Raw genomic sequence first — 14,894 nt, 5'->3', positions numbered from 1 at the left:
TGATCTCACTTAAATGTGGACTCTAATGAACAAAATAGAACCAGAGGCATGGATACATGGAACAGACTGGCAGGCGTCAGAGGGAGATGGGTGGGGCAGAGAGGACGAAAGAAGGTGAAGGGATTAGCCAAAAAACATGGACACAGACAACAGTGTGGTGATGGTCAGAGGGAGTGGGGACAGGGGCTGGGTAGAGATGGGTAAAGTAAAAATGGGGAGGGGAGGATGAGGGACATCTGTAATAGTGTCAGTAATAATTTTTTAAAAAATTGTCACGGGGTAAGAAACAAGATAATCAGCTTATTAGAATCTGTGCAGCATAATAATAAATAGGAGATGGGATGGAAATATTGGGAGGATGATAGCTAAAGGGTATAGGTTTTTGGTTTTGTTTTGTTTTTTTGGAGGATGATAAAAGTATTCCAAAATTGATTGTGGTGATGGTTGCACAACTATGCAAATGTAATAAAAACCATTGAATTATATATTTTAAATGGGTGGACAGTGTGTTCTATGGATTACATCCCAATAAAGTTATTTAAAAAGGAGAAATAGGAGAGGCCGGAGAGCACTAAATGTGCATTTTGGTTGCTCAGAAATTCCTTGTGTTGTCAGTGTTGGCTAAATTCCAACTATGTACTTGTGTGGGGCAGGTGAACTCAGGCTAGGTAATATGAAGAAATTCAAAGTGAACAAAAGATAGCTTCTGGGTACCACATGGCTTTTCCCGTCTTCTTGTCTTTGCCTCCTGACTTTGAGTCCATAGGTTGTCTACCCCTCCCTCTCACCGTGAGCCCTCCCCACCACTCCCCTCCCAGTGGAGACCCAGACAATGCCAACTTCCTAAGGAGGCGGGCCCTGCAGCAAGCCGTCCCTGCAGGCCTCCAGATTGGGCCTCCCCTGTAAAGACAAGTGGTTCTCCCAGCAGCCTGGGGCACTGGCTTTCTGGACTCAGGCTCCCCTCCCCCCGCTTTGCTGGAAGAGAGACGTCTGAGCCCAGTTCAGTTCTTACAGCCACGGGAATCCTACACAGCAAGCCGCTGCACTCTAGGCGCTCATCCTTCCTATTCACGGACCAAGTTTTTCTTTTTTGTAAGAAGCTGTTTTACTTCCTAGTCTGTCTTATGCTTTTATAGTAGACCTAGAAGAGTCTCTCTCTCTCCTCTCTCTCTCTCTCTCTCTCTCTCTCTCTCTCTCTCTCTCTCTCTCTCTCTCTCTCTTTCTCTTTTATTTTATACAAGAGAAAAAGATGGTTGTAAACATAAAAAAATGTAAAAAGCCTTCTCCAAGCACCAGGAGTATTCAAGCTTACCAGAGGAGCCAGAGCGAGGGAGGGCTTGTCCCAAACTGGAAGCCCCATCTCATGTCACAGTTTGAAACAAATCCACTGACTGCGGAACTTGGAGGCCGGTGGGCTCCTTACAGGGAGGCTCCGTTTGCACTCAGAATGTCAGGGAGGAGCTAGAGATGAAGAGGGGACTGGGGAAAGGGTTCCTCCTCCAAACTGGTCACACCTGAACATTTGCATAACGGTACCTCTGCTGAGCAGTGAAACAGAAAAACAAAATTGGGGGGAGGGGGTGGCACAGACCCAGAGGACACTGCGACATTGGCCAGGTAGTTTAGGGACCAGACTGTGATTGACAGAAAAAAAGCCAGTAGGTAGGGTAAGAGCTTCAGCCCAGTTTCTCTCCACGTCATTCAGAAGCCGCCAATTATATATTGGGGAGCCACACCCATGTCACTCCAGTGCCTACGACGAGCCAAGGACCCCACCCCTTCCTGACTAACAGTGGGAGAGCCTCGTGGACAAAGTGTGGGGTTCTGCATTCAAAATGCACGCGTTGTTGTTTTTAACTCTTCCTTTTTAAATTTCTTTCATTGACTGCTGACTTTCCTGTTGTTTTACAATTCACATATATTGACAACCCCATAATAAAAGTGTTTACTTCTTGACAATCTTTTTACATATTTCACTCTGATATACGTATGCACATTTGACCATGCTTATCCCAAACCTCTATCTTTGTTTCCACAGCAAAGGACATGAGTCTTGGTCCCTGCTCTGTCATTTACTTGCTACGTGCCCTTGTGCAAATGAACTTCTCTGTGCCTTAGCTTCCTCCTAATCTGCAAAATCAAGGTCATAGAATATCCACTTACTGAGATGTGGGGATTACGGAAGGAAGGTAAACTGTGCAGCCAGGCGCTTACCCCACGGCGAGAAGCAGCTGCTATTGCGGCCCATCGCCATCTCAGCAGCAGGAAGTTGGACAGGGGACATATGCACGGGGTTTCCTGTGACCCGGGCCCTGTCCTGAGCCTTTAACAGATGTGAACTCCCTCACCCCTCAGCATACCTCCTGAAAGCAACTACTATTACCATCCTCATTTTACAGATGAGGAAGACACAGGGCGCAGAGAGGTTTCTTAATTTGCCCCTGGTCACAGAGCACACTGCTGAGTGGCAGAACACCATGGTCCCGGGAGCTGTGTCCACCCCCGATGCAGTATCTGTGGCGAAACGGGGGAAACAGGACCTCTTTCCTCTGCTACACACCCACTGCTCACCAACACAGGCCGAGTCCCGGGCTGGATCCCCGGGTGCAGTGGGAGCCAGATACACTCCGCAAGGAGCTTCCAGTCTAAAGGGAGGCACAGCCAGACCACCGCCACCTAGGACGTAGGGACAGAACAACATTTCTGGAGAGGATTTCGCAGAGGAATTTCTGGACTCACAGAGCACCATTTGGACTTGGAAGAAGGAGGCAGTGATAGGAAACAATCTCTTTTTACAGACGCCTGGCCCAGTGTCGCTCTGTAATGGAAACTGGAGTCAGAAACCTCTTATTCCCGGTAATAAAAAAATAAAATAAAAAATGCCAGGACTCCTCTTTACTAATGATCTAAAGGCTCATTCAAAAGACACAGAAGGCCTACAGACCAATCAGCCCATGAAGTCGCCATCTGAGAAGCAGGGCGGCGGGGATGAGGGTCTCTACAGTCAGGCCCTTCTTTGCCCATCAGGGATGACCATGCTGCTGAGCCCCTCCCCTCCCAATACAAGGCTGGTACTCAGAGTTGCACCAACAACCCCTTCATTTCATGGGCTCACAGCCCCTCTGAGGAGGGAGAGCATTTATTTTCTGGGTGAAGTTCTGTTCTTGCCTTTGTACCAATACTAGACATTTTACTTCTTTCAAAAAAAAAAAAAAAAAAAAGTTAAGGAAAGACTGAGCTTCTACACCACCAAGAAAGGAAAGGGCTTGCCTTTCAAAATAAGGAGGTGCATTAGGAAGAACCTGATCACCGACTAGGTTGCAGTAGAGACCCCAATTCCATTATATTAGCTATTGAAGTCTACAGAATGCTGGCCAGGCGGGCATCCAGCCAGAGCCCCCCTGGACACTCCATCCAAGGTTTTTACTCTTTAATTCTGCCCTCCCAGGTGAGATAAACCGTGGTAGGGTGAGGGCTTCTCACTGTACTTGGACCAAGATCTAAGCTTCTTATCAGGGAGCATAAGGCCAGTCTGGTCCGATGCCTGTCCTGGCGCTGGCTTACCCCTTTAGCCACACCTCCGCCCCACATGGGCCTTGAAGATAGAGGGCCTCTAACCAGCTCTGAGCATCGCTGGGCCCTTTATACCTTTACACCCTTTACAGCTACAATGTCACCTCCTCCAAGAAACCTTCCCTAACGACCCCTTCTGAATAAGGCTGTCCCCCACCCCACCCCACCCATGCACACACCCCTTTACTTCCTCTCAACTCCCGTTCATCTCCTTCAGAGCCCCTGGCCTGGGCTGGGCCTGGACTGTTTGTCCTCAGGTCCTCCCCTCCCCTGTGTTTCCAGCTATGTGTGCATCAACTGCCTTCTGGCTAGGTTTGGCCAATGGCAACCATTGGGGGAAACTGGCAGGTGCCATAAGGATTAAAGCCACGTGTCTCCTGCGTCTATCTCTGCCTTGGGAGGCTTCTCTGCAGCTGTTGCTTTCCCTCGTTGGCTCCAGTGTTCATGTGGAAGGCCACAGCTTTTCCACCCCAGACTCCAGCAATGCTCCCTCTTTCCACTGCCTTTCCAGCTGACGGCGGTAGCTGCTTCCTACTGTGTCCAGTCTCTGAGCGGCCCTCCTCCCCTCTGCTTGTGTTCTCAGTTCTCTAACACCTCTGTAACCAACTCCCTGCTTTAAATTCTATTTCCAGTACTCGAGTGGTTTCTGTTTTTCTGATTAGACCTGACTAATAGTGCACATAATTTGTCATTTTTAAAATTAATTTGTGCACTTACTTAATTATTGTCCAGACCACTGCAAACTCTACAGGGAGGGACTACATCTGTCTTGTTCTTTATTACATTCCTGTTGCCCAGCATAGGACCCAGTAAATAATGAACTGAGTTAATTAATAATGCAAAGTACTTTCTAAGTGATGAAAAGAAGTAAAATTGGTATTTCCCAGGAAATCCTAAAATTTACAAAAAGAAAATAGAAATTTCATGTGGAAATAGTGTGCATTTATGTACTTGGTTCATTATTAAAACAACAGCAGAGAGCGGTTTTTTTATCTTTTCAACTAAACAGACACACCGAAATGTCCTTTGTGGAATAAGTGATGGTCAAGCGGTTTTGGCTAAGAAATAAGCTCAGTTCCCAGGGCCAGGCCAGTTCCCAGGAGCCACCTCAGGACGAACATCCACAGGCCGCCTGGGTCCTGGGTCTGCATAACTGTGCACACGACAGCTGAGCCACGAGGACAAACCTTTTCACGGTCTCCACCGACTCCTGCTCTGCCAGCTCCTTCTGCAGCTCCCTCTCCTTGGCCTCCTTCTGGCCGATGGGGCAGTCCTCGGGGACGGTGAAGAGGGACAGGGCATCTTTGCTGTCCTCTTCTCGGAGCACTTTGGCGAACACCTTCTCAGCCAGGAGCCGGACTTGCTCGTCCACCTCAGAGATGTTCAGCTTGGGGAACTGGCGCGGCATCTCGGCTAACAGAGAAAGAACAAGCGTTAACCTTCACGGATTATTGGGTGGCCGGAGTCACCGTGGGGGGACAAGAAGGTACTGAAATAAGGGCCAGGCTCCCAATCCTTGGGGTCAGCTGCCTACTCAGGATTTCCCCCTGACAAAACCCAGCATGCCAATGTCTAGAACTAGCTCAACAAGAAACTGGATGTGAAGAGTGGAGGAAAGCAAGTGACCGGAAGTCAAAGAATGAACTGTCCACTGGTCTGAACTCAGGATCTGGAGCACACCTTTCCCTGCCTTTCCCTGCTCTGTTTCCGTGGAGGAGAAGGGAGATGTTCTTCCCGCAGACTGAGGAGGCCATTCCAGGTGCACCAGTGACCAAACCTCATCCCCACTGCACCGAGGGGAAGCCCAAAGGGTTTGATGATGATCATAAGGCCCCACAGGAGGACAGCAGAGCCCAGGGGAACCCCAGGCTGCATTCCTCTTCTCATGAAACAAGGCCGTTTGCTGAAAAGAGAATTTTCAATCACAGTTCCAGTCTTTGAAGTCCTCTGGAACTTCTAATAAGACACAACAAATAAAATGCATTGCCTCCCTCCCCGGCTCTTATCTATGGGAAATACGTTGCAAGACCCTCAGGGGAAGCCTAAAACCCCAGATAATATTGAACCCTATATTCACTACCAATTTTTTAAAAATATATTTTTATTGATTTCAGAGAGGAAGGGAGAGGAAGAGAGATAGAAACATCAATGATGAGAGAGAATCACTGATAGGCTGCCTCCTATATGCCCCCTACTGGGATCGAGCCCAAAACCCAGGCATATGCCCTGCCTGGGAATAGAACTATGACCTCTTGGTTCATAGGTCGATGCTCAACCACTGAACCTCACAGCTGGGTAATATACTATGACTTTTTTATACGTGTATACCTATGATAAAGTTTAATTTATAAATAAGGCACAGTGGGAGGTTAACAACAATAACTAACATTGAAAATAGAAGTATAGAAAAATTATAGCCATATACTGTCATGAAAGTTATGTGAATAAAAGTTATGAGAATGGCTTTGGGGCTGTCATTAAGTAAAATAAGGGTTCCTTGAACACAAGCCCTGTGACATAGTTGGTCTTAGACGGAGACAGCTCAGTGACGAACGGGTGGGAAGCATCTACAGCGTGGGGACGCCGGCCACAGGGATGACTCACCTCACGGGAAAGACAGAGCAGGCCCACCCGGGATTTCATCACGCTGCTCAGAGCAGCATGCAATTTAAAGCATACGAATTGTTTATTTCCGGAACTTTCTATTTTATATCTCCATGCCACAGTTAACCATGAGTAACTACAATCACAGGAGGTAAAACTATGGATAAAGGGGGACTATTGTAAAGATTTGGATTCAGGAATACTTTTTACCTTTTGCAGCCCAGCTGAAAAGTCACTTCCTGTAAGCAGCGTGCCCTTATCCACCTCCCTGTATTCCGTTCCTTACTGGCAGTGGCTGGCCTACAGCACCTGGTTAGTTCCTTTCTTTTCTGTTTTTCTGCCTTTCTGTCTTTTTTTTTTTTTTTCTCAACACTTAGATAGCATTGATTAAGTACATTCTGCCTTTATATTTATTAAGTCTGTTAATCCTATCATTGCCATTTTACAGATGACACCATGAAAGCACAGAGAGCTCATTGGCCAGTGAGCAGAGACCTATGCTGTTCTCAGCCGCGGCTCCCCTGTCCTGTTCCTCTCTGAGCCTCTGCTCGGGGATTCGAACCCAGAACCTGGTTCCATTTGTACTCTTCACCTGCTACGCTGTGCTGCTTCTCTTTGTCCATCTGGGTGTCAGGTGGACACGCAGCGTCACACTTATGGAATGGGTGAATACTGCATCCTTCCAACAGGGAGTGGCTCTGGGAGAAGAGCTTCCTGTCCCCTATCACCATGGTTTCTTCTGGGAAGGTTTAAAGAGAGAAGTGGCATTGTCGCCCAACAGATGAGGATGAAGGTGAGACGGTGCCCAGTTGGTGTCTGGCAGGGAGAGGAAGCAAATATGGGGAGGAGGGACTCACTGAGCAACCTGGGGACAGACATTCTCCGCATCTGCCCAGTTTCTCAGCTTGAGAAAAAGGAGCTAGACTAAACAGTCTCCAAGTTCTTCTCTGCGGCACCTGGGTCTCATTCATGACCCAGACAGGAAGGAGACGAGCATGCTAGTAACGGGCAGTAAAGAACATCTGTGGGCCCCTTAAGTGTGAAATCAATTTCCTCCTTCCCTCCACACCAGCACCCTGCCTTTCCTGGGCCTCTCTCACCGGTAGGGGGTTGAGTGGGAGGGAGCTGGTTAGGACAGAGGAACCCCAACACACACCACTGCTTGTCTGTGGTGGCAGAGATCAGGACAACAGCAAAGGCCTGGCCTGCAAAGAGGAAGAGCAGAGCTGACTGGAGATCACCATGTCCTACAGAGAGAGAAGGGGAAGCTGGAAGCCATCAGAGCAGAGGCTGAGAGACGGTGACAGGGCAGAGAAATGGAAAGAGAGACAGAGAACCAGATCCAGAAGGAGCTGTTAGGTCAGAACAAATCTGGATGGACCTTCACCTCCCCAGTCTAACGCCACAGGTCAGGGGCAACGTCTCAAAACGTCACATCTCAGAAGGAGACATTCCCTGGGCCCCAGGCAAGGAGCAGCCAAAGCCAGGAAGCACCCACACCACTGAACACCCCCTAGAAACTACTTCTAAGAAAAGGATCTGAAGGAAGGAAAATACACAGGAGGTTTACAGGCACAGCTTTAACATGTCTGCATTAGAGCAGACTCCCTTGAAAAAATTGCTAAGCAACCAAAATTGTCATGAAGAGGACAATGCAGCCACACAAAATAACAGTAAGTGGTGGTGGTGGTGGTGGGGGATACATAAAATGATACCCAGGCTTGGTTGCAAAGACATGAAAATGTATCCCCTGGTGGACAAGGGCTGTAAGAGAGACATGCGCTCAGATGGCCATAAGGCAGGACTTCCGTTGCGAGAGGCAATGTCTGATTTTGACCATTAATACTGTTATACTGTCATTTTAACAAACACAAAGGAGATAGGAAGGAAATGAAGACTGAAGAGCTAATATAAAAGATAAAATAGAAAAACAAACTTCAACATTGCAGGTTTTGACCTTTAGGGTCCTCCCCCGTCCCCCCCACCACAACCCACCCCAGGCAGGCCAGCCCCAAAGGAATCACACCACTGAGACCCATCTCTGCATTAGCTCTCACCCTGGACAGAAGCTTCCCACCACCACCTTCTCATCCCCTACGCCCAATCCCACAAACACACACCAGCCACATACCCAGGCCCCCTCAGAAATGGGCATTTGGGGGAGGAGGGTCCTTAGTGCCTGAGGGCTCTGATGCCCAATCCTGCCATGCTTTCCCATGAAGCATTTTTAGCGTGCTCAAGTCAACAAAACATCATTTTCAGGATGCACCTTCCTAGAAAAGATCCCCCTCTTCCTTTAGCTTAAACCAGCCTTTCTCAAACCGGGTCCCTTAAGATGCCCATACCTATTGCTGGTAGAACAGGTCCTATAGTTACGTATGAGGGAGATGCTATATCCCCTGGCCCCTCAACCCAGATTCACAAGGCACATCAAAGACTCAAGGATCACAGAGTTCCATTTCCCCACAGACACCCTGCCCTCCCCCCCCCCCTTTTTTTTTTTTACAGAACCATATTAATCCCCTGCAGTGGGCCTCAGGCGCCTCCTGTATCCTTGCTGCCTCCTGGGCATCCTTGGCAGACAGTCCCCACATACCAGCCCCTCCTCCATGGCTCGTCTGTGTCCTCAGCCCCACAGACTCGGGCCACGGGGGGAGGAAAGCCCGCTCTGCAGGTGCAACGCGGAGCTTCAGCTCCAGCTGCTTGTTCAAAGCTGGCGTTCAACTTTCTGTCAGCCGGAGCCAGCAGGCGTGGGAGGCGCCGCCGAATTCGCCGCCAGGGGCTCACGATCCAGCTTATCTCACCCTCGCATACAACACCCTGCCATGAATCTGTAGACGCGGCCCGGAGTTAGAAAACTGTAAAATGCCACCCATTTCAACAAACAGGAACTGTTCTTGGCACCACGGTCCCTCCAGAAAGAAAGCACACCGTGCCCTGTATGTAAACAAATGAAGCTGCTTCCTGCTCTCGCCTGAACCCCACCGTCGGCACCCGCGACACAGACCTGATCCCGGCACTGGAGTCTCCATGGCTGCTCCTGGGGATGCCACACAGGCGACGCACTCGGGCCAGGGCTGCAGGCTGGGCTGGGCGGGCGGCTGAGCTGAGTCAGTGTCTGCGCAGCAGCTGCCGGCTCCTATCTGCAGCTGCTGGGGTGGGAGGGCTCTGCTTTGCATATCTGAGAGCAGCCTTGAGCGAGAGCTGGAAATTCTCCCGTGAAGATGAAATGGAAGTGGAAAATTTCCAAGAGCCCTAACGGGCTCAGGTCATGCCAATCATCCACGGCTGCTGTACCCTGAACGCAGTGCCCTGGCCCTGTTCACAGCCCTCCGGAGCCAGCAACGCAAGCCACGGCCCAGCCTCCCTGACCCACCACAGAAGGTGAGCACCACCTCCCTCTAGCATCCAGAGGCCTCCTGACAGCGGAGCAGTGCCCTGCAGTACATCACCTTTGCTGCCTCCCCTCAGAAGGCAAGAGGCAGCTTATCGATATTTCAAACTCTCTATCCCTCTCTCTTCCTCTCTGTAAAAAATCAATAAAAATATATTTTTAAAAAAAGAAGGCCCATCAAAACAACCTATTGGGGGCACCCCAGCACTGAGCCTCCTCTGAAAGAGGGAAGCTCTATCAACTGCTCCAGCCTTTCCCAGGGAAGGACAGAGACTCAGAGGGGAAACAAGCAGGAGCAAGCTGAGATGAAAAGCTGGCAGATCTTATTCCAGCCCTTCCTTTCTCACCCCAGGGAGCCTGCGTATCACAGGTGAGTGGGCAGCATGACAAGCTCCACCAGAGTGTGACTGTGCGCACGTACACACACACACACACACACACACACACAAAGTATGTCCCACTCCACCCACCTGAGCCCAACTTCCCCACCCTCTCCTTACTGCCGCTCCCGGCTCCCACGTGGGCCTCCAGCTCTGAGAAGCCTCCAGAGCCCTGGCTGGAGTCAGCAGCTGGGAAGGTGGGGATGCCTCCAGGGACCCACAGAGCAGTCCTCTTAAAGCAACCAGGGTGGCGGCTTACAGCAGAATCAGGACGCCAAGTTCCACTCTCCATCTGCCCTTTAGAAAGACAGTGCTGGGTGGGAAGGCTCAGAACAGACCCGGCCTCCCAGGGACTTAGATAAGTGGCGTGGGTCAGGGAAATAACCGTGAGCAAAATGGCTATTTCTGTGGTGCTGTTGAAATCCTGGGGAGAAGAGCCCAGTTGTTTACCGGGAGGCTGGCCGTGGCCCTCGTTTGGGCCTGAGTCACCTTCTCGTGTCCAATCGTGAGGTTGTGCCTCCCTGAGCCCACATAATAGCTCCGGTGCGGACAGAGCAGGATTACATGGTTGACACACGATCCTTGGGCCACTGCTGAGCTTTAGCTACCCAGGGATTAGGTCCCACCTGTCCTCACAGCTGTTTCATAAACAGCGCACCCAGCAGGCTGCCATCCACCTAGAGGGAGGGTAATATGTATTCATTAAATAATTAAATGCCCTGAACTCACGAAGAAAACGAATCCAATCTCTTAGTCCTGGTCTGCCAGAGGGAGAAGAGGCAAATGATATCGTCTGCTGCTGTGTTTGGGGGAGGGGAGGCCTGAGGGGGGAGGCTACTAGGGGAGCATCCCAGCCCATGCATCTGAGAAACTACCTAGACCCAATGCATGCAGGGAATTTCATCTGCACCCTGAACCAAACTATGGCTAGCCTTAGCCTCCACACGCATGCGCCAAACTGTGGTCTACAGAACATAAAAGGTTGGAAGGCTTGGAAAATACTGCATTCCATTGTCCCTTATGGGGAGTCGTGCACAATTCCTACTAGCGGATTCTAAACATCTGAGAAACCCTGCAGTAAAGAAAGCTGCTTACCTTCATTTAACCCAACAGGCTTATTTGGCCCTCCCACCCCTGCCGGCAAAGGAAAAAGTACCTATTAATATCCCGTGGCCCGGGCTTTGGAAAATGCCTTCGCCTAGGAGCCTTCATTCCCCCAACCTCGAGAGAGCCATCTTCCCGGGCCCAGCTGTGGGTGTGAGACCCATTCCTTCGGGTCCCGTTGGAGATAGGCACCACCCTCACTAACGTGACACAGGATGGAACAACTGGCTCTGCCAAAACTGGTTTGGCTCAACAGATAGAGCGTCAGCCTGCGGACTGAAATGTCCCAGGTTTGATTCCGGTTAAGGGCATGTACATTGCGGGCACATCCCCAGTAGGGGGTGTGCAAGAGGCAGCTGATCGATGATTCTCTCTCATGGATGTTTCTAACTCTCTATCCCTCTCTCTTCCTCTCTGTAAAAAAATCAATAAAATATATATATATATTTAAAAAAAAAAAAAAAAAAAAAAAGAGGACACTGGCTCTGTCTCAGGGGGGCAAGCTCCCAAGGCCCTCCCAGTTCCACCCTGAGCCTAACAGGTCAGTGCTCCTCTTGGCCCAGAGGTCCCCTTGGGCTGAGAAGCACAGGTGCCAAGCTCAAAGCCTTATTTCCCTTCTGAAGAAACATTAAGACAACCTATGATAACCAGGCCCAGGACCTGAATGTCCTGCCCAGGAGACCAGAAAACATTCTCTTTGATCACTTAAGTGCCCCTTACAAACACCCAGGAACAGGAAAGGCTAGAATCAAATTATGTCCCCTCCCCTAAAAGAATGGTGTGGGTTTGCCTATGGGGGTTCATTTTCTGTTGTCTTTACTGTACATGACTCACTTACATGGGAGTTGGCTAGAGGGGTTTCACCTGCTAACTATCGGCTCCATGACCATCTCATTCACTACTGTGTTCCTATACCTGAAATATAGTGGGCATCAGTAAATATGATGAGTGAAGACATAAAATAAATAAGTGAATGAGCTCATAATTAATCTACTTATAGCATGCTCAGAGTCATTACAATAAGTGTTTCAAAATATGGACTCTAGCCAGACTGACTAGGTTTGAATCCTGTTCCATGACCTTGGGCAAGTGACTAAACTTCTCTGGCTCAGTTTTATTCCCTATAAAATGGGATTAATAATAGTACTGACCTCATAAGTCACTATGACAATCAAATTAGTTATCACGTGCTTTTACAAGTGTTATCTGGCAACATCATTGTCACCAAGACGTCAGGCACGGGAGAATCCAACTGAGAACATGAACATGAATTTTCATCTGGACATTGTGTTCCTTTATTCAACAATATTTATGGAGTATTATTGTGTGCCTGGCTCTCTCTCAAGCTCCCTCTACTTAGGTACAAGGGAAAGGAAACCATGTTTAGATGTGAAATCTGATCAGGAGAAATAGCATTCTCTATGAAGGATACTTCTTGCTGAGTTTGCATGGCCAGCACTCCACCCTGAGCCCATCCTCTTACGCCCTAGATCCTCATATATCAAAGCCCAAAGCCATGGTCTCCTGTCCTAGGTAGGGAGCCAGCACACAAAAGAAGGAAGAGATTAATATTTGGGGGGAAGAGCCAGGAAGGCCAGTGAGCAGCTCTAGGGAAGAAATGGTATCTTCCTGCTTTTTCTCTCAGGCTACTGTTTTATCCTCCCATTATCTGGGATTGATTTTGAGGCCATCTGAAGATTAATTCACCTAGTGCAGTGGTTGGCAAACTCATTAGTCAACAGAACCAAATATCAACAATTGAAATTTCTTTTGAGAGCCAAATTTTTAAAACTTAAACTTCTTCTAACACCACTTCTTCAAAATAGACTTACCCAGGACGTGGTATATTGTGGAAGAGCCACACTCAAGGGGCCAAAGAGCTGCAGTTTGCCGACCACTGGCATAGTGTAAGGACAAAGGAAATAGGCCTCATCTTGCACCATTTCTTAACCGAGCTGAGAGGCACTCACCCCCTATCCAGGATCTCAGAAGGACTGAGGTAGGCTGAAGGTGGAATGAGAGGCCCAAGAATCTTCCAGAAGCCCACCTATGCAAGCCCTATGATTTTGAGACAGGGCAGCCTCCTACCACCATCCTCAGAGTTGCAGCCAGGCCAGACTAACTAAAGATTCCAAGACAGCCCTCAGGAGGTGAGAGCTGATGGGGCTCTGTCTGCCTGGCTCCATGGCTTCAGGACCTTGGGCATTAATGCTTCACAGACAGGGGAGGAATTTCTCCCATGAGGTTTCCAGCTGCAGCCAGCTTTTCCCTGAAGATGGACACACGCTGGTCACCACATCCAGGGGGAGAGCCAGGAAGGGCTGAGGACCACGCTAAAATTCCCCCCAGTGCTTCCAGCTTTCCCCTTAGCTCCTTTGCTAATTTGTTATCACTGAGCTTCCACGCACATACAAGGACTGAAGGCTCTGGGGGAATGACACTCGGGTTAGCAAGCCTCTCCTACTCCGGGGCCTCTCAAAAGTCACCCAGAGCCTGTGGCCAGCCCAGACAAGCCATTAGCAGCTCCCCCTGCAGAGCAGCTACGGGAAAGTTCAAGGGCAGACAGCAGACAGCCAGAACACAATACACACCCCTTACAGGGAGAGGACCGAAGAGGTAAGGGTGAAGGCCTGAACCGACCTCATCACCACGTCATCCTGCCTTCCTCCCCCCTGGCTCCAGGTGGAAGGCCACCTCCGCAGTGAGCATCAGGTCCGTCCGCAAGCACCTACAAACGTGTCCCCGGCGCTTAAGTGGCGGCAAATTTAATTATTCTAAACCCTGTGAACCCGGTGTAGGCCGCCGGGGAGCCGAGATGCGGCTGGCTCACCTGAGGCCTCAGAAGCCCAGGCCACCGCAGGGACAGGACCAGGAGCACAGGCGGAGCCTAGCGAGGACCCCAGCAGGGGAGGAGCCGGGCGGTCAGCTGGGCGGCCCGGAGCCCAGGTCCCCACCCAAGGTCCCCACCCAAGGTCAACAGCGCAGCGGCGCGCACTCACCGGGTTCGGCGCCCGGGACCGTGCCCGGCCGGAAGGGGGCGGCCCGCGGGGCTGGAGCGCAGGTGGCAGCGCCGGGCAGAGCGCACCGTGGGCACCGCGGCGGGGGCTGCCCCGCACGGCTGCCAGCCAGGCGGGATCCGGGCCAGGCCGCGTCCCACTCCCCTCCACCCCCAGCCCCACCCGCCTGTGCAGCCTGCGGCCGGGCAGGAGCCCAGCCTTCCCCGGGGCCCGGCCCCAGACCCCCGGGCCTGCCCGAGGGAGGAGGAAGAAGCCCGGGAGCCGGGCGCCTACCCTAGTCGGGGCCCTACCTGGCGCCGGGGCGAGGAGAGGCGAGGAGCCGCTGCCCAGGGCCGCTCAGTCAGCCCTGCCCGCCGCCCGCAGGCCCGCAGCCACCTGAGCGCCGCCCGCGGGAACCTGAGCTCTGTCCTCGGCCAGCAGCGGCCAGGCTCCCCGACCTCGCCTCCGCTGCCACCCACGGGCCCGAGGCCGCTCCCCACGGCGTGCGGATCCGCCCCGACCTCCTCCCCCGCCCAGACTCTTCCCAAGGTGAGACTCTGGGGTCACGGCTGTCAGACAGGTGACTCGCTCGCTGGAGCTGAACACACACACACACACACACACACACACACACACACACACACACACACACAGACACACACAGACAGACACACACACAACCTTCTGGCTTATACACCGCCCCCCAAGTCCGCGCTGACCTCCTAGTTGCCAAGGCCAGTGAATGCTCTGCAGCTCCCTTACTCGCTGCTCCCCCGTGTTTGAACCTGCTGACCACGCCTTCCTTGACTGTTTGAGTACAGTTTCCATAGTTGGCGCCACCTC

At 51.1% G+C, this 14,894-nt stretch overlaps 1 protein-coding gene across 5 annotated transcripts in view; it reads right to left on the bottom strand.

The window, feature by feature from the left end:
• Positions 1-14,507, bottom strand: part of AMPD3 (adenosine monophosphate deaminase 3) — a 46,440-nt gene extending 31,933 nt beyond the window's left edge. The window contains exons 1-2 of one of the 5 annotated variants that reach the window (XM_084893482.1): positions 14,363-14,507; positions 4,761-4,986 (exon numbers count right to left, since the gene is read on the bottom strand). In XM_084893482.1, coding sequence (XP_084749608.1) covers positions 4,761-4,981 — 221 coding nt within the window. In that variant the 5' untranslated portion in view covers positions 4,982-4,986; positions 14,363-14,507. Of the gene's footprint in view, positions 1-4,760; positions 4,987-8,773; positions 9,138-9,184; positions 9,628-10,071; positions 10,184-10,210; positions 10,332-14,362 lie in introns of those variants that run through there. The other 4 variants (XM_084893483.1, XM_084893480.1, XM_084893479.1 and 1 more) reach the window with 4 other exon arrangements.
• Positions 14,508-14,894: the final 387 nt, after the last annotated feature.

This window comes from Pipistrellus hanaki, assembly GCF_964339955.1.
Source record: "Pipistrellus hanaki genome assembly, chromosome: 9".
Classification (NCBI taxonomy): domain Eukaryota; kingdom Metazoa; phylum Chordata; class Mammalia; order Chiroptera; family Vespertilionidae; genus Pipistrellus; species Pipistrellus hanaki.
This window is presented reverse-complemented; position numbering and strand designations above follow the sequence as displayed.